Source organism: Anomaloglossus baeobatrachus, chromosome 7 (genome assembly GCF_048569485.1).
Source record: "Anomaloglossus baeobatrachus isolate aAnoBae1 chromosome 7, aAnoBae1.hap1, whole genome shotgun sequence".
Classification (NCBI taxonomy): domain Eukaryota; kingdom Metazoa; phylum Chordata; class Amphibia; order Anura; family Aromobatidae; genus Anomaloglossus; species Anomaloglossus baeobatrachus.
Window position 1 is genome coordinate 41,382,651 of NC_134359.1, and position 24,853 is coordinate 41,407,503.

A 24,853-nucleotide genomic window follows, 5' to 3' on the forward strand; every position below is an offset into this window, starting at 1 on the left:
TGCCAGATTTATTGCTGACCGGATTGCTTTGTCTGGACTTTTAACTGTGAAGAATAAAAGAATGTTTGTTCATCGCATTGTACCCTGCCTGAAGAGTGTTTGTGCGCCGGACAACATCTGCACCACGACCACACTCTGCCCCACCAAGTTAGCTCCTGTCCCCATAGTGACGGTGGAACCAGGGGTAAGCCTGATACCGAGGGCCACGACTACAAGGCCGGAGGCACCCCTGGCACCCCGTTACAGCTGCATGCTGAGAGGGGCTGTAAGACCCATCCCTGCTTCCATAGGGTGGTAGCTTAGCAACTGGGGAGGTGGGAGGAGCCATCTGAGAGTAGATAGAGAAGGGAAGGTCAAGTTAGTTTCAGTTTACCTCAGGGAGTGAAAGAGTGAGGAGCCAGCATGTAGTTGGAGAAGAAGAACGAGAGCAAGGAGGGAGGAGGAGGCCTGCTGGAGGCAGGCAAGGAGGAAAGAAAGAAAGAAGGAAAGAAAGGCTCCAAGTCAGTCAGGAGCAGAGGAACTGAAGGAGACGCTTCCTGGTGAAGAACCTGGGACCCAGAGGTCCAGGTGACACCACGCAGAGACAGAAGGGGTCGCAGGGCCGCGGGTAGTCCTGTAAGGTACCACGAGCAGTCCTTGTTGGGTACCGAAGCCGAGGGCCCAGAGGCGCTACGAGTAGCTGCAGGCTGCGGTGGCCTGGTCCACAGTGACATCGGTGGAGTGATTAAGCTGCGACAGGGGACGGTCCCTAGAGACTGGAGGAGTGGAAAGACAATCTCCAAACAGTAAAAACCGAGGCCCAGGGACGTTGCAAGCTCCCAGGGCCAGAACCCAGAGCAGCCCTTCAGAAAAGGGGTAATCAGCCGACAGGTGACCCCCCAGCCTGGAGGCTGTAATGGAGGCCAAGCCAGGTCCATCTCAACTAAGGCAAGGCTAGTGAAGACAGCAGAGAAGGAGACACTAAGAGAAGGGTACCGGATTTCACACTCTGAATCACCCAGAAGGCGGAGGTCCCTGACAGAGGTCCCAGCAGTCCAAGGGTCCTGCTGCCCTGACAAGAACTGTGAGTAAAAGAACTTGAACTGCACCCTTGGAGTTGCCTCTGTTATTTCTGCTGCATAGACACTCACAAGCACCAACTGTGCCCCGGGCATTGCTCCACCTGTGGGGAGCAGTACTACCATTGCTGCCATAACATCATCCCGGAGGCATCACACAGCAGCGGCGGCTTAATAGCCGCATACCACAGGTGGCGTCACGAACACAAACTTTATTCAACAAGCCACATATAGTACTGACACCCACCAGGGCCACGGAGCCGGGCCCAGCCACCACTGACTACCACTGGACTAGTCCGGCCCGGCACCGGGTGTCCCACAGCCCTGGGGTGGGCAAGTCACTACCATGCTCGGGTGCTCAGTACTTGTAACTAGTGATGAGCGAGCACTACCATGCTCAGATGCTCAGTACTCGTAACTAGTGATGAGTGAGCACTACCATGCTCGGGTGCTCAGTACTTGTAACTAGTGATGAGCGGGCACTACCATGCTCGGGTGCTCTGTACTCGTAACTAGTGATGAGCAAGCACTACCATGTTCAGGTGCTCAGTACTGGTAACTAGTGATGAGTGAGCACTACCATGCTCAGGTGCTCGGTACTCGTAACTAGTGATGAGTGAGCACTACCATGCTCGGGTGCTCAGTACTTGTAACTAGTGATGAGCGGGCACTACCATGCTCGGGTGCTCTGTACACGTAACTAGTGATGAGCAAGCACTACCATGTTCAGGTGCTCAGTACTGGTAACTAGTGATGAGTGAGCACTACCATGCTCAGGTGCTCGGTACTCGTAACTAGTGATGAGCGGGCACTACCATGCTCAGGTACTCAGTACTGGTAACTAGTGATGAGCAAGCACTACCATGCTCAGGTACTCAGTACTGGTAACTAGTGATGAGCGGGCACTACCATGCTCGGTGCTCAGTACTCCTAACTAGTGATGAGCGGGCACTACCATGCTCGGGTGCTCAATACTCGTAACTAGTGATGAGTGAGCACTACCATGCTCGGTGCTCAGTACTCCTAACTAGTGATGAGCGGGCACTACCATGCTCGGGTGCTCAGTACTCGTAACTAGTGATGAGCGGACACTACCATGCTCAGGTGCTCAGTACTCGTAACTAGTGATGAGCGGGCACTACCATGCTCAGGTGCTCGGTACTCGTAACTAGTGATGAGCGGGCACTACCATGCTCGGTGCTCGGTACTCGTAACCAGCAGTTGGACCCCCAGCGTCCTGAGGTCCATTCATTGTTTATGGGACTGCCGGAGAAAGCAAAGGCTATACATCAGCTATTTCCAAGTCTCATAGACAATGTATGAAGCAATCAGACCTCTGCTCCATTCAAGATGTAGCGACAGAGCCTCATTCTCAGGGTACCCGAGCCCTGATCTTAGAATGATTGGGGGTGCCAGCAGTCGGACCCCCAGAGATCAAGTTTTCCCCTATCCAGTAAAGAAGGGGTTTTCTTTCTCCAACGGATAGAACATTTTTGAGGATCTGGGGAATTCTCCTTTAGCTCTTTGCATCTCTCTGTCATGAATGGGGCCATCAGGCTCTGCACTAGGCCTCACATCGCCCCTGCTTCTGGGTGCAGTTGTGGGACCGAAATTTAGAATAAACAGTGGTTGGAATGATTAAATGTGTGTTAAATATGTCACAATAATCAGTTACCGGAATGTACTGCATAATCTCAGTAACCAGAATTATGTAAAGAAAGAGCACGTGAATTTCGTACAGTAACCGGCTCTATAAATAATCACAGACTAATCAGTAACCAGCATTTACCAAATACACCCAGACAACGCCCCCAACGAGCGGCCAATCAGAGGCCAAGGAACGATTTTCCCCATATGATGTCACGTCACCACTCCTTATAAACACCTCCCTCAGGTGACATCACAACAGCAATTCTCTTTAAATATCAGTGGAATAAGAGCTGAGGAACTAATAATTGAGGATCCAGAAAGCTCCAGGATAAGATGGCTCCGATCTTAGCAGATAACAGCAGCTCAAACTTGGCTGAAAGGGACAATTATTATGTAAAGTAAGTGCGTGATGTGGAAGAGCATGTAACAGAGAACAAACGCTGAGGCTATGTGCACACATTGCAGGGTTTTTTGCATGTTTTTTTCATGAGTTTTATGTAAATTTAAAAGCTGCTTTTTACAGTACTAGCAAAAGCGATGAGATTCCAGAAATTTCATGCACACAGAGACGCACACTTGGCTTTTTTTTTTTTCCTGTTGCTTTTTTTTAAAGAAGCAGAATGTCAATTCTTTCAGCATTTTTGCAGCTTTTTTCACCATTGAAAGCAATAAGTGCAAAAACGCAGCTGCATTTTTTTTTTTTTTTTTGCTGCGTTGTTGCTGCTTTCATGGTGAATTAAACTAATTTTTATTTAAACATGTACTGTAGACAAATGACACCAAAAACACAGCAAAAAAATGCAGCAAACATGCTTTTAGGAAGCAGATTTTTTTTACTGCCAAGAGATTAGATTTTGCTGCAGAAAAAAAGCAATGTGTGAACATACCCTTAATGTACTATAAAGCTCTGTTCACACTGAGTTTTTCGAGTCGTTCGAAGGTTTTTCAAAAGGAAACCACTTCAGGAAATTCTTCTTTTTTTGGGGGGAGTTTTTGGTGGAATTTTTCTTTTCCTGAAGGGTTTTGAAAGAGTTTTTACCTGCAGCAGTTTTTGCAGCTTTTTTTTTGCCAAGTTTGGACTGGTTTCTTTCAGGATCAGCTTTAAGACCCTGTGCGCACGCTGCGAATTTACCGCGGATTTTGCCTCGGATTTGCTGCAGAAAATATGTCTAAAGGCTACTTTACACGCTGCGATATTGGTCCCGATATCGCTAGCGTGGGTACCCGCCCCCATCTGTTGTGCGACACGGGCAAATCGCTGCCCGTGCCGCACAACATCGCGCAGACCCGTCACACATACTTACCTGCCCGGCGACGTCGCTCTGACCGGCGAACCACCTCCTTTCTAAGGGGGCGGTCCGTGCGGCATCACAGCGACGTCACTGAGTGGCCGCCCAATAGCAGCGGAGGGGCGGAGATGAGTGGCCGGAACATCCCGTCCACCTCCTTCCTTCCTCATAGCGGCCGGGAGGCAGGTAAGGAGAGCTTCCTCGTTCCTGCGGTGTCACAAATAGAGATGTGTGCTGCCGCAGGAGCAACGAACTACATCGTTACTGCTGCAGTAACGATAATTGAGAATGGACCCCCATGTCACCGATGAGCGATTTTGCACGTTTGTGCAACGATGCAAAATCGCTCATCGGTGTCACACGCAGCAACATCGCTAATGCGGCCGGATGTGCGTCACTAATTCCGTGACCCCAACGACTCCGCATTAGCGATGTCGCAGCCTGTAAAGCCCCCTTAAGGCTATGTGCGCACTTTGGGTCGAGGTAGTTGCAATTCAAAAAGCATCCTCTGGCAGAAAGGACAATGCTTTTGGCTTTAAAAATGCATGTAAAACGCAAAGAAAGTAGCCTATGCGCACCTTGTGGTTTTCATGAGTTTTTAGTGCTTTTCCGCTGCTTTTAGAAACGCTGCAGTTTTGTATTAAATTGAATGGATGGGAAACGCAGCCAAAATGGCAAAAACAATTGACATTTTGCTTCTTTAAACGCTGAGTTTTTGCCCAAATTTATGCAAATTAAACGCAGGGTTTTGAACAGCAAAGTGCGCACAAGAAAGCTCAATGTCCCATTGACTTTGCTATGTGCGCACTTTGATTTTTTACTTGCTTTTCCACTGCAGCGTTTTCATGCCAAAATGCTTGCTTTCTGCTTTTCAAGCAAAGTCAATGGGACATTGAGCTTTCTTGTGCGCACTTTGCTGTTCAAAACCCTGCGTTTAATTTGCATAAATTTGGGCAAAAACCCAGCGTTTAAAGAAGCAGCATGTCAATTGTTTTTGCCATTTTGGCTGTGTCGCGGGCGGAGGAGGGGACGCTGCGCTCTCCCACTGCTCGGGTCCGGCTTGCTGCTGCAGCTGCTCGGTGGTGGCTCGAGCGGTGGGCCGGATCCCGGGGACTCGAGCGGCGTTCCTCTCCCGTGAGTGAAAAGGGGATTTTGATTGTGGGGGTTTTGATTATTGTCCGTGACGCCACCCACAGTTGTGGTGATATTGGTGACACCACCGCTGCTCTAGACGGGGATCCCGGGAGCGGTGACAGGGAGCAGCTTGGTTGTTATTTCTCCCCTCCGTGGGTAGGGGGTTGTTTGACCCGGGGCCCGGTGATGGGGGTAGGGATGGTTGGTGCAGGCGGGATACGGGTCCTGGCGAGGTGCAGGGTCGCGGGGGCAGCGCTGTGCCACACGGCACGGTGGTACTCACTCAGCCCAATGATGAAGACACAGTTCTCAGTAAAACACACGGCTGGATGGACGGGTCCCACAGGCGGCTGCGGTTGTTTCCTCCCGGCAGGTTGGTGATGACTGCCTTTCCCTGCACCTAGATACGGTAGTTGGTTCCAATGGGTTCCCACCGGTAACCCGCTCCCCGGCTTGGATGTGGCCGGAGGAGCCCCTTTTGCCCGCAGGCTCTGGCCCTGAGAAATGGTTGCCTTGGCGGTGGCGGTGTCTCTCTCACTTGGTTGGACTGTTGCCTTCTGTCGGGACTTGGTCGTTGGGAAACCCAGGAGGTTCCCTTCACTAACGGATTCGGCAACTTCACGGCGACTCCTAGCCTTGCCGGGGTCCGTAGGCCCCTGCCAGTTGGTGCTGGCTTCTCTTCGTGTACCGGTCCGGTACCGCCGGGCCACCGCCCGTCCACGGTCCTTACGGTAACTCGGATAGGCCACTCCTGCAGACGGTCACCACCGTCTGCCAACCTTGCTGTCTCGCCCGGGCCACACACCCGGACGCTGTCAGTCAGTTGCTCCACTACTACACTTTCCTCCTTCCACTTTCACTGTCCAAAACTAGACTGCTCCTTTTTCCCGCCTCCAGGACTGTGAACTTCTTGGTGGGTGGAGACCAACCGCCTGGCTCCACCCCCTGGTGTGGACATCAGCCCCTGGAGGAAGGCAACAAGGGTTTTGTGTCTGACTTCGGTGTGCCTGCTGGGAGTGTGGGGTGTGTTGTGGTGTTCTGTGTTGCCCCTGGCTTGTCCAGGGCACCACAGCTGCGTTTCCCATCCATTCAATTTAATACAAAACTGCAGCGTTTCTAAAAGCACCGGAAAAGCACTAAAAACTCATGATAACCGCAGGGTGCGCATAGGCTACTTTCTTTGCGTTTTACATGCATTTTTAAAGCTATGTGCGCACTTTGCGTCGAGGTAGTTGCAGTTCTAAACGCATCCTCTGGCAAAAATTGCCTTTGGCAATTTTTGGACGGACTTCCAAAACGCAATAAATACGCATGCATTTTTACCGCGTTTTACATGCTTATCCATGGCTTAAATCAGATGCGTTTTTAACACAAAGACACAACTAATTAAAGTTTCAACATACACACACTATGAAAAAAAATAAAACAAACATAACAAATATCAAAATTAAAATCATACCGCAAATAGTTATATTTAATATAATTATAGCGGTTTGCTAACATTTATGTCTAAATTAACGATAAAATATTAATTTAATTGTCGGACTATGTGTGTGTCTAAAGGGACATATCATGTCATTAATTTGATGTCAGAAATGCATGCGTTTGTTACCAAAAACGCTTGTTTTCTGCATCCAAAAAGCATGTAAAACGCTAGAATTTTGAGATTTGATGCGCTTTGAAATTTCTCATTGACTTTAATGATAGCTAAACGCAGCTAAAATGGCAAAAACAATTGACATGCTGCTTCTTTGAACGCAGAGTTTTTGCCCAAAAATATGCAAATTAAACGCAGCGTTTTGAACTGCAAAGTGCGCACAAGAAATCCCTATTTCCCATAGGCTTTGCAGGAAAATCAAAACGCATGCATTTTGGCATCAAAACGCTACAGTTCAAAACTCTGCGGAAACGCAGGTAGAAACGCAAAGTGCGCACATAGCCTAAAGCCAAAAGCATTGTCCTTTCTGCCAGAGGATACTTTTTGAACTGCAACTACCTCGACGCAAAGTGCGCACATAGCATAACATTGCTGCAGTCATTCCCCAGCAAATCCTATGGGTTTGAAAAAATGCTGTGTGTTCACTGCGTTTTTTTATACCTGTGGATTTACCAGCGGATTTTCCGCTGCAGAATTAATGAGCATGTCACTTCTTTTCCGCAGGTACTTGCAGATTTTGCCATAGATAATGGTAAAAACCGCGGGGACCAATTTGCGGAAAATCCGCAGTAAATCCGGTGTAAATCTGCGGTAAATTCGCGGCAAAAACGCGGGTGCGGTTTTACTGCGGTTTTTACCGCGGGTGCAGGATTCTTTTAGAGGGTCCGTTTTTTTCTTTAGAAAAAGGCACTTTCTAGTGTGCACATAGCCTTCAACAAGCCACATGCTCATACTTTATCCACCACCTCTTCATGAATAAAAAAACAAAAAAAACCTTTTAATGCAAATACCAAAGTAGATAGAAATGAATTGGAAGGGATTTCCAAGCATTTTTTGATTATTTTAGTGAGGATCTGCTCCAAAAAAATTAAAAAAAATATTCACGCAAAAATTCATTAAATCTGTTGTGAAAATATGGATAGTAATTGGGACTAAAAATTATCCAGAGATATGAACAACCTCTTCCCATAGAAAAACTACAGTACTGTTTGCATTTATTTATTTATTTTTTTATTTTTTTCGAATGATAGATTTTCTTTCTTTTTTTTTTGTGTGTGGGTTTTATTCCAGCAGCATATTATGGACTGAGGGTAATATTTTTAGTGCATATCTTTTCCCTATGGAAATCATTTTACAACAAAGACTAAACATGGCTCCTTGATGAATCAGTAGCTAAAAATAATGCCAGGTCTTTCGAAAAGTGATGGAAAATAAGTTGACATCTCACCATCGTCATCAGACACATGTTTATCTCTAAGACAAAGGTATTATAGAATTATCTATGGTATTGAAAAAAAAAAATCCATAAACAGAAATAAATCTGTCCTATTTAGTAGCCCATCATGCATAACCATTATGTTATGGGCACCTTTGGGTGTTGTTTTTTTTACTTGCCTACATGTAATTTGGGCTGAAAATAATTTTTGAAATATGGTTTCATGAAAACAATTACCCTTTTTCACTTTTATAGGCTCTTTGTTTCTCTGTTCAAAGCTGACTTCAGAATGAGTTAACTGAGAATCTGTCAGTGGGCTCATTTTGATGGGGAGTTTGTAACTTTTTTAGTAAGGAGTTCCTCTCAGCTAATTGATGACTGTATTAAAGTTTGACTTGCTTTGTGTTCATAAGTTCAGAAAAAAAAATCAGTTGTCATGGGGTACTTCTCCGATATCACACAAACAACAGAGTGAGAGATGATTGAACAATCCAAAGAATATTTATTCCATGCAATCCAGAATGTCCATCAAATAATCCACCACACAGAGGGTAAAATAGTCCAGTAATGGTATAAATGTCCTGGCAATGAGTCACAATCATCCAGCAGTCCTTTTCCATGGAAATCGGGATTTCTCAATGGCTCTCTGGGGTGCTGCCTGTCGCCACAGCTTCCCCCTCAGAGGATCAATCTTACTCCTTCTCTTTCAGACTGAATAATCTCCCAGGTAAGCAGAGAGTTTGGTGAATTCCAGGCCTCTTCCCCACACCTAGGGACAAAAGCCTGGCAGGGGTGAATACCCTGCAAACAGGACAATGTACACAGAATGGACAGAGCACCACGCCTAAAATACAAACCTACACAAAATTGTACACGATCCCCCCCATATTCCACCATCCCATCAGTCTCCCAGTGAAAACCAGCAACCATGTGCAGGGAAACAAAAGTTGTTCAAGTAAAACAATGTCAACATTTTCATGAAACCAGATTGCAAAGATAATTTTGAACCTAAAATACATGCATTTAAGTAAAAAAAAAATCTTTTTTTAAAGCGTCCATGTTTTAAGTATCATCCCAAACCTCTATAATAAATCAGTGCCGCCTCAACAGGAGAATATTAATGTAATTAAAATGCAAACAAAATGTTATAGCAGATTCAGGTGATATCCATGATAAAAACAAATTGCATATTAAAAATAAAATCCATAAAAAAATCTATAATGTTCACTGGCCACATCCATGCTATATAGATCCATATATTGTAGAAACAGAGGGGAAAAAAGGGAGATTAAAGACCAATATAGACCCAATAGAATAATCAAAAACCATCCTCTTGATGCAAAAATACAAAATCTTTATTTAGGATTTTGCAATTAATAAACAAGAGGAAATATAAGGAGGTTATAAAATCACATACTACAAAAACAGGTACAAAGTAAGAGCTCCAGAGAACACCATCAGACAGTGAATAAAACAATGGGCGACCATATTAGTAAGTTTCACCCACAGATATCCGGTAAAAGTGCAACCACTAATCGCCCATTCAGGGATTTACATATAAATAGTCCAGTGACAAAGGCATAGATATTAACATACTATAATCCCATAGGGCTAAATAGCACGGACATCATACAGTAAGGGGTTAACAAGTCTTACCCATGTCTTAAAACACTGTTCAGATGGACAAACGCGCTCCAACGCGTTTCATAATCTTCTTCAGGGGGCCGCCAATATTCAGTGGCCACATCCATGCTATATAGATCCATATATTGTATAAAGGGATTAACACCAGCGTCATTTGTTTCTCTTCCCCAGCAATGGATTTGGATATGTTAAAAATCCCCATCTGGACCTGTTATCAGAGGATATCCTCTACCACTTTGACTTGGGAACACGAACACACGACCTGCCCTCTATGTTCGGGGATGTTAAGGTAATTATTACTGAATTATCAAATGTACGCGTCTTCAGTTTCTGAAACAGATAACGGATTATAAAATTCGTCACATTTTTTAATTAGTTTTTTTTTATTAAATGTATTTTTATTTACATTTTCATAGAATCATAGAATGGTAGAGTTGGAAGGGACCTCAAGGGCCATTGGGTCCAGCCCCCGGCGAGTGCAGGCTTTCCTAAATCATCCCAGCTATATGTTTATCCAGTTTCCGCTGGAAGATTTCCATTGATGGAGAGCTCATTACCTCCCGTGGTCGCCTGTTCCACTCCCTGACTGCCCTCACCACCTCCCGTGGTCACCTGTTCCACTCCCTGACTGCCCTCACCACCTCCCGTGGTTACCTGTTCCACTCCCTGACTCCCCTCACCACCTCCCGTGGTCGCCTGTTCCACTCCCTGACTGCCCTCATCATCTCCCGTGGTCACCTGTTCCACTCCCTGACTGCCCTCACCACCTCCCGTGGTCACCTGTTCCACTCCCTGACTGCCCTCACTACTTCCCGTAGTCGCCTGTTCCACTCCCTGACTGCCCTCACTACTTCCCGTAGTCACCTGTTCCACTCCCTGACTGCCCTCACTACTTCCCGTAGTCGCCTGTTCCACTCCCTGACTGCCCTCACTACTTCCCGTAGTCGCCTGTTCCACTCCCTGACTGCCCTCACTACTTCCCGTAGTCGCCTGTTCCACTCCCTGACTGCCCTCACTACTTCCCGTAGTCGCCTGTTCCACTCCCTGACTGCCCTCAGTCAGAAAGTTATTCCTAATGTCAAATCTGAATCTCCTTCCTTTAAGTTTCATCCCATTGCTTCTTGTACTTCCTTGTGCTAATGAGAATAGGGTGGTTCCCTCTGCACTGTGACTACCGTTCAGATATTTGTAGACCGCTATTAAGTCTCGTCTCAGCCTTATCTTTTTCAAACTAAACATTTCCTAAATTGCATTTCCTAAAACAGGATGTTAGGAAGGAAATTAACTCAGTTGGCCAGTGTGAAAAATGCAAGATATCCAATTTTTACTTATTATAGAGACTGTGAACTGTAAAAGAAAAAATGACAAATTTTAAGAAAAAAAAAATATATAAATATATTTTCATAATTAGTCAAAATATATATATATATATATATATATATATATATATATCTATCTTAAACAGCAAGGAAAAAGATATTTAAACAATGGGACTTTTTCTGATAAAGTATTCCCTTTAAGTGGCTATTCCAATCTCAAAATTTATGCTATTTATACGAGGCGGCCGTCCAAACTTGGTTTCCTCCATTCACTTCTATGGAAGTTCTGTAAATGGTCAAGGTGGCCTGCTGATCTGGATTGTCCATACAGTGAACAGAGGGAGCTGCACATGCTCCACTACCTTGTCATTTACAGTGGCCGGGACCAGACCTGTTCTTGAGGCGTGTATGTATCCCAGAGGCATAAACATGCCATCAATAGGTAATAGCGGAATACCCTTAGGGGGGATACCATGCCCTGTCTGTCAGCAGGATTTTGATGTCCCTTCTGAGAGCAGCATGATGTAGGCAAAGAGATCCTGAATTCAATGATGTATCACTTAGATTACTGGCTGCAGCCCTTCTGACACAATGTGCATTTTTAGCATTACTCCTGTAGCTGAGTCCACAGAGCTATCCCCACCCATATCAGGCTCTCTAAAGAGATTGTACATTGACAGTGAAGTGTCAATCAGAGGAGGAGGTGTGCTGGACAACATGACAGCAGCCACCTAGCCACAGCAATGATAAGGGTCCAGCTGCTAAAACAAACATAGCAAGTAAACAAAAGATTGGACTGTGACAATACAGGCATGCCTGAACTTTCTGTCTTAACCCTTACAGAATGCTGGCTTCAGGTTATATAGCCAAAACCTGCTGACAGATTCCTTTTAATGGCGCTACAGTGCCAAGCCTCCCGGCTGAGTCCCATACTCCTGAGCATTGACAGTTGGGCAGGCGGCCTGCTAGAGGCGCTGGTCATAAGTGCGCTCTCTCCATTGCTGCTAGCAAAAGCAGTTGTGTGGTGCAGCTTCAGTGCAGCGCTAGCAGGCTCCATCCTGAAGAGCTTGTAAGCATGGCGCTCCATGCCTACAAGACTGGCCACCTCTCATAGATTGCAGCGGTGGCTTTGAACTGTAAACTATAGAATCCAAAATCCATTTTTTTTCTTGAGAACAGATTATTTTTAAGAAGAAATGACAAGAAGTAAGTTTTTGCAATTTTAAGTGATTTATACTTTGTCGAGCTATTAGTATCAATTTGTGTCCTACGGATAGAACTGTTACACTCAGTATATTATTGTATTTCTCATATATTGTTCTGGAGATTATTCTCAGGAGCAGGCGTGGGTAGCAGCCATTTCTTATGTTCCTGTACTGGAGTGTTGGGAAGTGATTACTAAGCATTTTATTTTGGAGGAGTGGACTTGAACCCCAACCTTCACCATTTGCATTATTCCAGCAAAAACAAATGTGCGGAGAATTTACAAAAGCCATCGATCATTCAGTCATTTATTCCCACTTCAGCACAGGCTGAATATTCATTACATGGAGTGATAATGGAAAAATTCAGAATGACGACCCCAGGGTTACTGCGTTATCCAAAAAGGATACATGACTTTATTATTATTATTTTTTTATTATTATTATTATTATTATTATTATTATTATTATTATTATTTATAGGCTTCACTTAAAGCGCACCGATCACCAGGATTTTCCTATATAAACTAAAGCCAGTGCTATACTGGCACTCTCAGGCTGATTCTATACATACCTTTAAGGCTGGAAACACATCTATGCGAGTAAAATCGGTCCGACTGGGCTGAAAAAAACTCGGCTGATTTTAGTTCACGTTAGGTCCAAGTGCAACGCAAGTGCGATGCTTTTTCTGAATAAATTAATGATTTTACTAGCGTGTGTAATGCGTGTGTAATGCGTATTTTTTACTATGTCATCTGCCATTCAGCTCTGCTACATGGCCGCTGACAGCAGACACAAACAGCCATGTAGCAGAGCTGAATGGCAGATGACAGCAGACACAGACAGCCATGTAGCAGAGCTGAATGGCAGATGACAGCAGACACAGACAGCCATGTAGCAGAGCTGAATGGCAGATGACAGCAGACACAGACAGCTATGTAGCAAAGCTGAATGGCAGATGACAGCAGACACAGACAGAGCCGCACTGTCAGAATGAACTCGGGTGAACTTCACCCGACTTCATTGTCATGCTGCGGCTCTGTCTGTGTCGCGTCCTGATTAGCGGTCACCTGTGAAGGGCTCACCAGTGACCGCTAATTCCCTGAGTGACTGAAGTTAGCAGCCCTCTCTCATACTCACCGATCCCCGGCGCGGCACTGCACGGCATTCACACTGCTGCGGCGGCTTTTACTATTTTGAAAAAGCCGGTCGCTCATTAAACAATCTTGTATTCCCTGCTTTCCCTGCCCACAGGCGCCTATGATTGGTTGCAGTGAGACACGCCTCCACGCTGAGTGACAGGTGTCTCACTGCAACCAATCACAGCAGCCGGTGGGCGGGTCTATACTGTGCAGTGAAATAAATAAATAAATAATTTAAAAAAATGGCGTGCGGTCCCCCCTAATTTTAATACCAGCCAGATACAGCCATACGGCTGAAGACTGGTATTCTCAGGATGGGGGAGCTCCACGTTATGGGGAGCCCCCCAGCCTAACAATATCAGTCAGCAGCCGCCCAGAATTGCCGCATACATTAGATGCGACAGTTCTGGGACTGTACCCGGCTCTTCCCGATTTGCCCTGGTGCGTTGGCAAATCGGGGTAATAAGGAGTTAATGGCAGCCCATGGCTGCCACTAAATCCTAGATTAATCATGTCAGGCGTCTCCCCGAGAAACCTTCCATGATTAATCTGTAAATTACAGTAAATAAACAGACACACCAGAAAAAATCCTTTATTAGAAATTAAAAACACTAACAAATTCCCTGGTTCAGCAATTTATTAAGCCCCAAAAAGCCCTCCATGTCCGGCGTAATCCACGGACCTCCAGCGTCGCTTCCAGCTCTGCTGCATGCAGGTGACAGGAGCTGCAGAAGACACCGCCGCTCCTGTCACCTCCACGCAGCAAATGAAGAGAGCCGCGTGATCAGCTGAGCTGTCACTGAGGTTACCCGCTGTCACTGGATCCAGCGGTGGCCGCGATTAACCTCAGTGACAGCTCAGCTGATCGCGCTACTCACCTCAGTTGCTGCGTGGAGGGGACAGGAGCGGCGGTGTTTTCTGCAGCTCCTGCCACCTGCATGCAGCAGAGCTGGAAGCGACGCTGGAGGTCCGTGGATTACGCCGGACATAGAGGGCTTTTTGGGGCTGATTAAATTGCTGAACCAGGGAATTTGTTAGTGTTTTTAATTTCTAATAAAGGATTTTTTCAGGTGTGTGTGTGTGTTTATTTACTGTAACTTACAGATTAATCATGGAGGGTGTCTCATAGACACTAATCTAGGATTTAGTGGCAGCTATGGGCTGCCATTAACTCCTTATTACCCCGATTTGCCAACGCACCAGGGCAAATCGGGAAGAGCCGGGTACAGTCCCAGAACTGTCGCATCTAATGAATGCGGCAATTCTGGGCGGCTGCTGACTGATATTGTTAGGCTGGGGGGCTCCCCATAACGTGGGGCTCCCCATCCTGAGAATACCAGCTTTCAGCCGTATGGCTGTATCTGGCTGGTATTAAAATTGGGGGGGACCGCACGCCATTTTTTTTAATTATTTATTTATTTATTTCACTGCACAGTATAGACACGCCCACCGGCTGCTGTGATTGGGTGCAGTGAGACACCTGTCACTCAGCGTGGAGGTGTGTCTCACTGTAACCAATCATAGGCGCCGGTGGGCGGGGAAAGCAGGGAATACGAGATTGTTTAATGAGCGGCCGGCTTTTTCAAAAGAGGAGAAGCCGCTGGAGCAGTGTGAATGCCGTGCAGTGCCGCGCTGGTGATCGGGGATCGGTGAGTCTGAGAGAGGGGGGGAGAGGGATAGACCGACATGGACAGAGAGTGAGGGACAGAGATAGTGACCGACGCAGAGAGAGAATAGAGTCCGAGAGGGAGAGACCGACTGACAGAGAATAGTGATTGACAGACATTGGGAGACATCGCTCGTTTCCAGTGTTTTAGGAAACATGCGAGAAATGTATTTAGAAAATCGCATGTCACTAGGATGGTGTGAGTGCCGTCCCGTGACATCCGATTATTTACACGCTCCCATAAGTTTGTAAAATGATCAGTGTTTTGAGTGGCAGCAGCTGCCGATCCCGATCAGCTGATAGCTGGGGTGGGTATTCATAGTGATTACTGCTCCCTCCTCCCCTATCTGTTATTTATACTAATTCCATTATAGAACCGTTTTACTAACTGACTAGAAGGACCTGTGCTGATGTCATACTCATGTGACCAGAAGGGGTGGGGCCTCAGCCAACAGAAAAATATTGTTGCTGCCTGGTATCAGCTGTTGGTTGAAGCCCCACCCCTTCTGGTCACATGGGTGTGACATCAGCACAGGTCCTTCTAGTCACTTAGTAAAACAATTCTATAATAGAATTAGCATAAATAAAAGATGGGGAGGACGGACAGGCAGGGGCAGGAATCACTATGAATACCCACCCCAATGTATGTAAAGCGCTGTGGAATTAATAGCGCTATATAAATGAATAAATATTATTATTATTATTATCTATCAGCTGATCGGCAGCTGCTTTCATTCATAAAGCTGGTCTATTTACAAACATTACTTGCTTGTATTTCAAAACCTATACATCCGAGCTGACAACTAAAGGTATGTATAGAATCAGCATGATAGTGCCAGTATAGCACTGGCTATAGGTTATATAGGAAAAGCCTGGTGATTGGTGCGCTTTAAAGGGAACCTGTCATCAGAAATTTACCTGTAAACCTAAAAGTTTCCCCCTCTGCAGCTCCTGGGCTGCATTCTAGCAAGCTTCCTATAGTTTTTGTGGCCCCTTTTATACCAAAATAAATACTTTATAAACTTGTACCTTTTCGTATGCAAATTTTGAAAATTATCCATGGGGCGGGCTGCCTGGTGTCCGTTGTTGTCCTCCTGCCGATTTACGCCGCCCCCGAACGCTGAATTACAAACCTCAGGACGCTGCCCCTGGGCACCCGTGGTCCCGCGCATGCGCTGTGCGACTGTAGCGGTGCCGTGCACTGTGTGCACGTGTGACCGCTGGTGACTCTTTGCGCGGGCACGAGGTTATGGGCGGCGCTGTGAGTGTCATCAGCAAGTGCCACCCATAATCTCGTGACCGCACTTTCCCCTTTGCCTTCTGCGTAAGCGTCTCCTCGTAACCTGTGGTGGCCTGATCCGCTCCTCCCATCTATTTCCTGCTGCAGGGCAAGATGGGAAAGGTGACGTCGGATCATCTGGCCAGCGCTTGCGCAGAACGCAGGAGGCAAAGGGGAGAGCGTGGCCACGGTATTATGGGCAGGCACTTGTGATGCATTCACAGCGCCGCCCATAATATCGTGCCTGCGACCACGTCACCAGCAGTCCTCGCGTGCACGGGACCTCGGGCGCAGTGGGCGGCGTCCTGATCTATGAAATGAAGCAATGGGGGACGGCGTAAACCAGAAGGAGGGACAGTAACGGACGCAAGAGAGCCCGCCCCCATGGAGAATTTACAAGAATTGCAGACAAAAAGGTACAACTTTATAAAATGTTTAATTTGGTTTAAAAGGGGGCACAAAAAGTACAGGAACCTGCTAGAATGCAGCCCAGGAGCTGCAGAAGGGGAAACTTTTAGGTTTAAAGCTCAATTTCTGATGACAGGTTCCCTTTAAAGGAAGTAACACTGTGCCTGCCACCATGCACCACTAGGGGGAGCTGACTACATGTAGATTTCTATAGACAGTGTTGAACTCAACAGTGTGTAGAGTCTACAATCTGTATGCAGTGAGCTCCCCCTAGTGGCAGCTATTGGTAAACCCTATCACTTGAAGCAAATCCGTGACACAAGGCGATTCTAGCCACACGGTCTGCCTGTATAGTGGGTATTTCACTGCTATAGACAACATAGAATGTCTGTCTCTGAATATTATGTATGTATTTGTAGCTAATTAAAATCTTATGCACTTATGCACTATGCCAACACTTTAAAACACAGCAGACTTTCTGCAAGCAGGGCAAAATCCGATGTGGAAACTTATCCACAAAGTTACTGACAAATGTAAAAGAGGCATTTTATATAGGAAATATATGGCAAAGTTTCTTACATTGACTTGTACTATTGATTTTTGAAAAAACAAAATTAATGTATACTTATTATTTAAAGATTTTGTATTGTTTCCAAAACGGCGACTCTCCTGTCAACAGGATGCATCAGGTATTGCAGCTGAGCCACATTCAAAAAATGAGCTGCAATACCAGACCCAGCCAGAGCACAGGAGGGCGCTGTTTCATTCTAATCAGTTACAATTCCTTTAAACGGTGATTTCTAATATTTTATTTCTGATGATATACATACAAGGCTGTGAGGAATTACAATTCTCTTCTTCTTTTCTTGCAGTTTGTCTGCGTTGGAGGAAGTCCAAATAGAATGAGGGATTTTGCAATTTTCATACACCAGGAGCTGGGTCTGGACGGAGATGGAAGTGACATAGCTGATATTTGTGCTGGCACAGACAGATACAGCATGTACAAAGCCGGCCCTGTGCTGTCTATTAGTGTGAGTGTCATTTTATTGAAAAATGGGAGATAACAGACGGCACAGACACAATCGATAGTTGCCAGGTTTAAATGACTTTCTTTCATTATTTATATCAGGTCATAAAATTGCATCTTTCAGAGGAGAAGGAACATTTCATTATTATTTGCAGCTAAAATTACTTTACAAAAAGGGAAAAAAAAGAAAAGTAGAGACGTGCGCCCTCTAGTGGTGTGTTTTATCTTCAGACCCTTCCCAATCACTTTGGTTCTTGGCCCTTAAACTATGTTTTTGATAAGTTATTATATTATTATTTATGTTTTTGATAAGTTATTATTATAATTATTTATTATTCATGTTTTTGATCAGTTATTAATAATAATAATAATAATAATAATAACTGATCAAAAACATTAATAATAATAATAATAATAATAATAATAATATTAAATAATTATAATAATAACGTATCAAAAGCATAAATAATAATACATAATTCAATTATTTATGCTTTTGATACGTTATTAGAATTATTTATTATTTATTAGTATCATTATTTATGTTTTTGATAATAACTTATTATTATTTCATACTTATGCTTTAAAAATGTTTTTCATTCTGATATTCAAATAATATTTGCATCTAAATTTCATTAAATTTGGGGTTTAATTTTTAACTTATTTTCATACTCTATACGCAATATAAGTGGGAAAACAAAGGAAATAAATGCCCGTTTTTTCCACATTTTTTAATAGCAACAATGGACAACAAAAACACATTTTTTTTTTTAAATTTCTCTAAAGTTTGTTCCCCGTTTTGTAACAATTAATTTTTTATATCTGACACATTTTTAAAGTCATAGTGAAGGGGATTAAGAGGGTTATTTTTTTACCTACTTCGTACTTAATTAATTTATTTTTGCATTTTTCATTAATGTCACATATTGTGCCCCCCCCCATAAGGTGATAAAAGACCTTTGGGGGCATTTCAACATTTAAAAACTTTTTTTTTCTATCTGATTACTCCTGTAACTTGGGCTGATGTATTAGCCCCAGTCAAAGTGGAAATCCAACTTCCGAGCTGCAAAGCAAAGCTGACTAGGTCTTGCTCCAGCTTCCTCCCTACATCCAGTGATCACCTGAATGTGGTCAAGAGGGGAAGCCCTCAATATTTCTGTATACACTGTACTTGTTTAGTGCTGTGTATACGGCGATTGAGATCCTATTACTGTATACACTGTGCTTGTTTAGTGCTGTGTATACAGTGATCAAGAAGACATGGCCTCCTCTATGTGGAGCTGGTCTGTGAATGACAGCCGGCTCCACGCTTTCACAGCTACATATTCACGTGCCGCTGCTCTACTATGTAGTGACATTGTTTATCAACACTGCGGCGCAGAATGCGGACACACCATCTATGGACAGTCTGGAAGTAAAGGATAAAGGCACCTTCAGGGCCTTTTTTATTACTTATGACATCCAGATAGCACACAGATAGCATGAACCTGTATACTTACCTGTCTCCAGCGCTGCTGTTACTTCCGGGGCTGCAGTCAGTGAGGTGAATATTCATGAGCATAATGAGCGGGCCCAGAAGCAACAGCAGCGCCAGAGACAGGTAACTATAAAAATTCTTTATTTTTATGTCACCTGTATTTACTCCCATATATGTGACACTGATGTCAGACGGATCACATCAGTGCATGGTCCATGTGACACCCATGGAGCTAGCAGAAAACGGACATGTCGCTGTGTGGAGCACATGGACATGCGTGTGCTCCATACGGATACACGGTCCATGTGAACACACGAATGTTTGACCAAGCCCATTGATTTTAATGGGTCCACATGTGTCTGTGTCTCCGGTACGTGTGCAAACAGACGTCATGTGTAGCAGAGACGCATATGTGAAGGAGACCATAGGGAAGTTTGAGAAACTTCATCAGATTTATTTACCTTTTTTTTCCATACAAAAAAAATCCGATGAAACTCTGATGCAAATCTGTTCAAAATCACCAATAAAAATGTATCCTGAAAAAAATGACAGACGACCGAATGAGGCCTCGCTGTCAGATCACGCTCGCTGATGGGTTCTTAGCTAACTCATTCTGCAGCCAGTAATGTGCAGAGAAACAAAGAGCCTGGAAAAGCCATTCAGAGCAAAGTGGTTAATGAAATCAAATTGCAAAACTAATTTTTAGCCCAGAATACAGGCATTTAAGTAAATATCTTTCCTTGCATAATGCACACATTTTAAACCCCAACAGCCCACAAAGGGCCATTTTCATGCATTTTTGCATATTCTCCCTTTGTGATTTGTTCCATATGACAATTCTGCATAAATAGGGGTGTTGACAGGTATTGCAGTGAGGTTGGGTTGGCCATCCCTGGTCTATATGGTGTTGTGCTAGTTTATATGGAGGTAATAATAATAATATTTATTCATTTATATAGCGCTATTAATTCCACAGCGCTTTACATACATTGGCAACATTGTCCCCATTGGGGCTCACAATCTAAGGTCCCTAACTGTATGTTTTTGGAGTGTGGGAGGAAACCGGAGTACCCGGAGGAAACCCACGCAAAAACGGGGAGAACATACAAACTCCTTGCAGATGGTGTCCTTGGTGGGAATTGAACTCAGAACCCCAGCAGCACTGCAAGACTGCAGTGTTAACCACTGAGCCGCCTCAAGACTGCAGTGTTAACCACTGAGCCGCCACAAGACTGCAGTGTTAACCACTGAGCCGCCACAAGACTGCAGTGTTAACCACTGAGCCACCACAAGAATCCAGTGCTAACCACTGAGCCACCACAAGACTGCAGTGCTAACCACTGAGCCACCACAAGACTGCAATGCTAACCACTGAGTCACTGTGCCGCCCCGAATTTATCTATATGGAGGATTCGTGGTGGTATCTGACCGGAGCAGGGGGGTTTCTGCAGGTTTATCATTGGAATGTCTCCAGGCTGTTATGTGATTTACATGCAGGTATGATGATTATATGGGGATGCGACACTCCTAACAAAGGTTTCTTTTTCTGCAGCATGGAATGGGGGTCCCTTCTATCTCTATAATGTTGCACGAGCTCATCAAACTCCTTCATCATGCCAAGTGCAGAGATGTGACCATTATACGTATTGGAACGTCAGGGGGAATCGGTAAGGACCAGTGCTTAAAAATATGCGTGATTTGCCCCTAAACACACAGATATATAGGGGAAAATATATATGTGCATTATTGCATTCTATATGCATTATCCAGCTTGCCATCATACACATCGGCACTTGGCAGAATGGTGTGGGGGGGAGACAATGGAAGAAAAGGGGGCAAAGTAAAGAGCTAAAAATAGGAAGTGCATGAAAAGTAATTTTTTTATACAGTCTGTATTACCACATTGAAACCAGTGCAGTCTGGAGTCACAAAAGCCAACGGCTGTCAAATCCATCATAGTGCACTGGTATAGTCAGGGGCAAAGTGACAATATTCTGAAGTTTATATCATCAATTGTGTGGATACATATCATCAGGGTTCATAAAAACTCCCCTACATGTCTGTGTAATCATTTTCGATCATCTTTTTCTTACAATTTTACATTGATCCGTTTATCACTTACTCCTCCTGAAAAAATATCAATAAAATGACAACTAAGGGCTATTTACCTTGGTAATAGCAAGTACCAGCACTGATAGGACAGTATCATTCTCCATTGACAAGGGTAGTCATCAGTTTAGTCATTCATTTCCAGGAGGAATAACAGAGGAACAGCATAGATTTTTAAGAAAGGATGTATGTGAATTGTCATTTTTCGGGGGTTAACATTTGCCTTGTTAGTCAGATGGACCAGCACTGATAGGACAGCGTCATTCTTAGTTATACATTTCCAGGAGGAATAGCAGAGGAACAGCAAAGAGGTTTAAGAAAGGATGTGCCTGAATTGTCATTTTCGAGCGCTAACATGTGCCTTGTTAGTTGGCTGTGACAGCACTGATAGGAACATGTCATTTCCCGTTGACAAGGGTAGTCGTCAGTTTAGTCATTCATTTCCAGGAGGAGTAACAGAGGAAAAGCATAGACGTTTTAGAAATAATGTCATTGAATTGTCATTTTCGTGGGCTAACATTTCCCTTGTTAGTCAGATGGACCAAGACTGATAGGACAGTGTTATTTCCCATTGACAGGTTTAATCTTCAGTTTAGTCATACATTTCCAGGGGGAATAACAGAGGAACAGCATAGAGTTTTTAGAAATTATGTCCCTGCATTGTAATTTTCGGGGGCTATTATTTGCCTTGTTAGTCAAATGGACTAGCACTAATAGGAAAGCGTAATTTCCCAATGAAGAGTATTCATCAATTTAGTCATACATTTCCAGGAGGAATAACAAAGGGGAAGTATAGAGGTTTAAGAAAGGATTTCCCAGATTGTCATTTTCGGGGGCTAAAATTTACCTTGTTAGTAGGGAGGACCAGCACTGCTAGCACAGTGTCATTTCCCGTTGACAAGGGTAGTCGTCAGTTTAGTCATTTATTTCCAGGAGGAATAACAGAGGAACAGCATAGAGTTTTAATAAAGGATGTCCCTGAATTGTCATTTTCGAGGGAAAACATTTACCTTGTTAGTTGGATGGACCAGCATTGATAGGACAGTGTAATTCTCCATTAACAAGGGTAGTCATCAGTTTAGTCATAAATTTCCAGGAGGAATAACAGAGGAACAGCATATATTTTTAAGAAAGGATGTCCCTGAATTGGGGCTAACATTTGCCCTATTAATCAGATGGATCAAAACTGATAGGACAGATCAGTGTGATTTGCCGTTGACAAGGGTAGTCGTCAGTTTAGTGATACATTTCCAGGAGGAATACCAGAGGAACAACATAGTTTTTAGAATGGATATCCCTGAATTGTAATTTTCAGATATGTCAGATCAGACAATACCTACAGCTCTCACTTTATGAAATATGCAGGCTACATGCACACAGACCACCCTATGGATTTCCTTCCAGTTGTGAATATTTATAACGCTGGCTGTTGTGACCTGACGTCTCCTTTATTAATATTTAGCATGATTATGACTGTGACCTCTTATCTAGCGCCTACATATTATCATATTTCTATATTTGTCCCTCGAGCATTAGATTTGCTTGCGGTTTACCGTTGTTTACGACTCTTCTGTACATTGTTAGTAAATATTCCGTCTTCTGTTACATCGCTCGTGCAGCATTGATCCGGTATTGATCCGCCCTGATATATGTATTGCAGGCATTGAACCAGGCACGGTTGTGATCACAGATATTGCAGTGGATGCGTTTTTCAGGCCACAGTTCGAGCAGGTTATTTTAGATAAGGTGGTTATCAGGAACACTCAGCTGGACCAGACACTCGCGGAAAGTCTTGTACGCTGCAGCAAGGAGATCGATGATTTTCCTACTCTTATTGGCCACACAATGTGCACCTACGACTTCTATGAAGGTAGGTGTCCGCCCTGATTGATACCGTAATATACCGACCGTGGTTTTCACCTGATGCCATAATCTTAGGCTACTTTCACACATCAGTTTTTTGGCATCAGGCACAATCCGGCGTGTGCCTGATGCAACGGATCCGGCGCAGAATATGCAAAAACAGATGTGCCGGATCCGTTTTTTTGACGGATATGGTATACCGGATCCATCAAAAAACGGATCCAGCTCATCCGTTTTTGCATCCGTTTCATCCGTTTTTTTTAAACTGAGCATGCTCAAATGTATTGTAAAAAACGGATCCGGTGGCCACATCCGTTTTTTGCCGGATCCGGCGTTCATAGGCTTCCATTGTAAATCACAGCGTATCGCGCCAGATCTGGCGCGATACGTTTTTTTTTTCAGAGACAAAATACGTTACATGAGACGTTCGTTCCGGCCGCCGCATTGATTAATTACGCCGGATCCGTCAAAAACCGGACGCAACGCAAGGCCATCAGGCACAATCTGGCGGTAATACAAATCAATGGGGATAAAATGGATCCGGCGCCAAATCCGTTTTATCCATTTTTTTTCCGGATTGTGCCTGATGGGAAAAAAACTGATGTGTGAAAGTAGCCTAACCATCACTGACTGGTATAAGATGTCAGTCCATAAATAGTTACTTTATAGTGGAACTGCACTTTCAGAAAAGTTTTGAGAACTTTCAGAAAACTTTTGACATGTCGGGTTTTGATTGGTGGAGGTCTGGGTGCTGAGACCCCCATGATTGCTAAAATGTAAGCACTCAGAAAACTTCTGGGAGACTGTCTTCAATCTTGGAGGAGTTCGGCACTCAGAAAAGCACTTCTGCTCCTCAGTTCTAGCAATCAGCAAATCTAACCGACTAATGTATATCTATGACATGTCAAAGTGCAGTTACACCTTCTTATCTATGATATATTCAGGTGCTGACAAATCTTTAAAGGAAATGTGTCACAAAGTTTTTGCCACCTAATCCGTGACCAGCATAATGTAGAGACAGATAAATGTATCGCTTACTGGGCTGCTTGCTGTAGTTTCGATAAAATCACTGTTTTATTAGCGGAGATTATCAGTAAAGGACTAGTAAACCCACTGCCATGTAGTCCTCCATACTCATGACCTCTGTATAACCCCGCCCCCAACACTGATTGGCAGCTTTCTGTCTATACATACTGTACACAGTAAGCAGCCAATCAGTGATGTGGGCAGGGTTATACAGAGCTCAGCATTCAGAGAACCGCTAGACCTGGAGCAGATAAAAAGTGATTTTATCAAAACTATAGTAAGCAGCTCGCAAGTGAAACATCAGTGGAATCAGTGTCTCTGTCCCTACATCATGGTGCTCTCAGAATAGACAAGCAAAAAATCTCAGATGTGAAACCAAAAAAAAAATGGCCCAACAAGTCCCAATCCAAGATTATAAACAATAAATTAACAAAATGAACAAATGTATTAAAAAGCAATGGAGGAGAGAAGGCGGACTGAACATGATCCAAATAAATGCCAGGCAGGTGGATAGTCATTAATATACAGTGACTACAAAGTTATATGGGATTATAGTATGTTAAAATGAATAAAGGTATATAGTATAATTACATGGAATAACAAAGACAAAGAAAATAAAAAAAATACCAATATATTAAGGTAAATATAGAAGTATAATATTGGAGGTAAACTTACCCAATTGTTTGG

At 44.1% G+C, this 24,853-nt stretch overlaps 1 protein-coding gene across 3 annotated transcripts in view; it reads left to right on the plus strand.

Moving 5' to 3' along the window:
* The window catches only part of UPP2 (uridine phosphorylase 2), a 68,735-nt gene that overhangs the window by 38,360 nt on the left and 5,522 nt on the right, over positions 1-24,853 (plus strand). For 2 of the 3 annotated variants that reach the window (XM_075317244.1, XM_075317242.1), the window contains exons 2-5: positions 9,820-9,937; positions 17,537-17,695; positions 20,721-20,835; positions 22,938-23,147. In XM_075317244.1, coding sequence (XP_075173359.1) covers positions 9,820-9,937; positions 17,537-17,695; positions 20,721-20,835; positions 22,938-23,147 — 602 coding nt within the window. Of the gene's footprint in view, positions 1-3,008; positions 3,107-9,819; positions 9,938-17,536; positions 17,696-20,720; positions 20,836-22,937; positions 23,148-24,853 lie in introns of those variants that run through there. The other variant, XM_075317241.1, reaches the window with a different exon arrangement.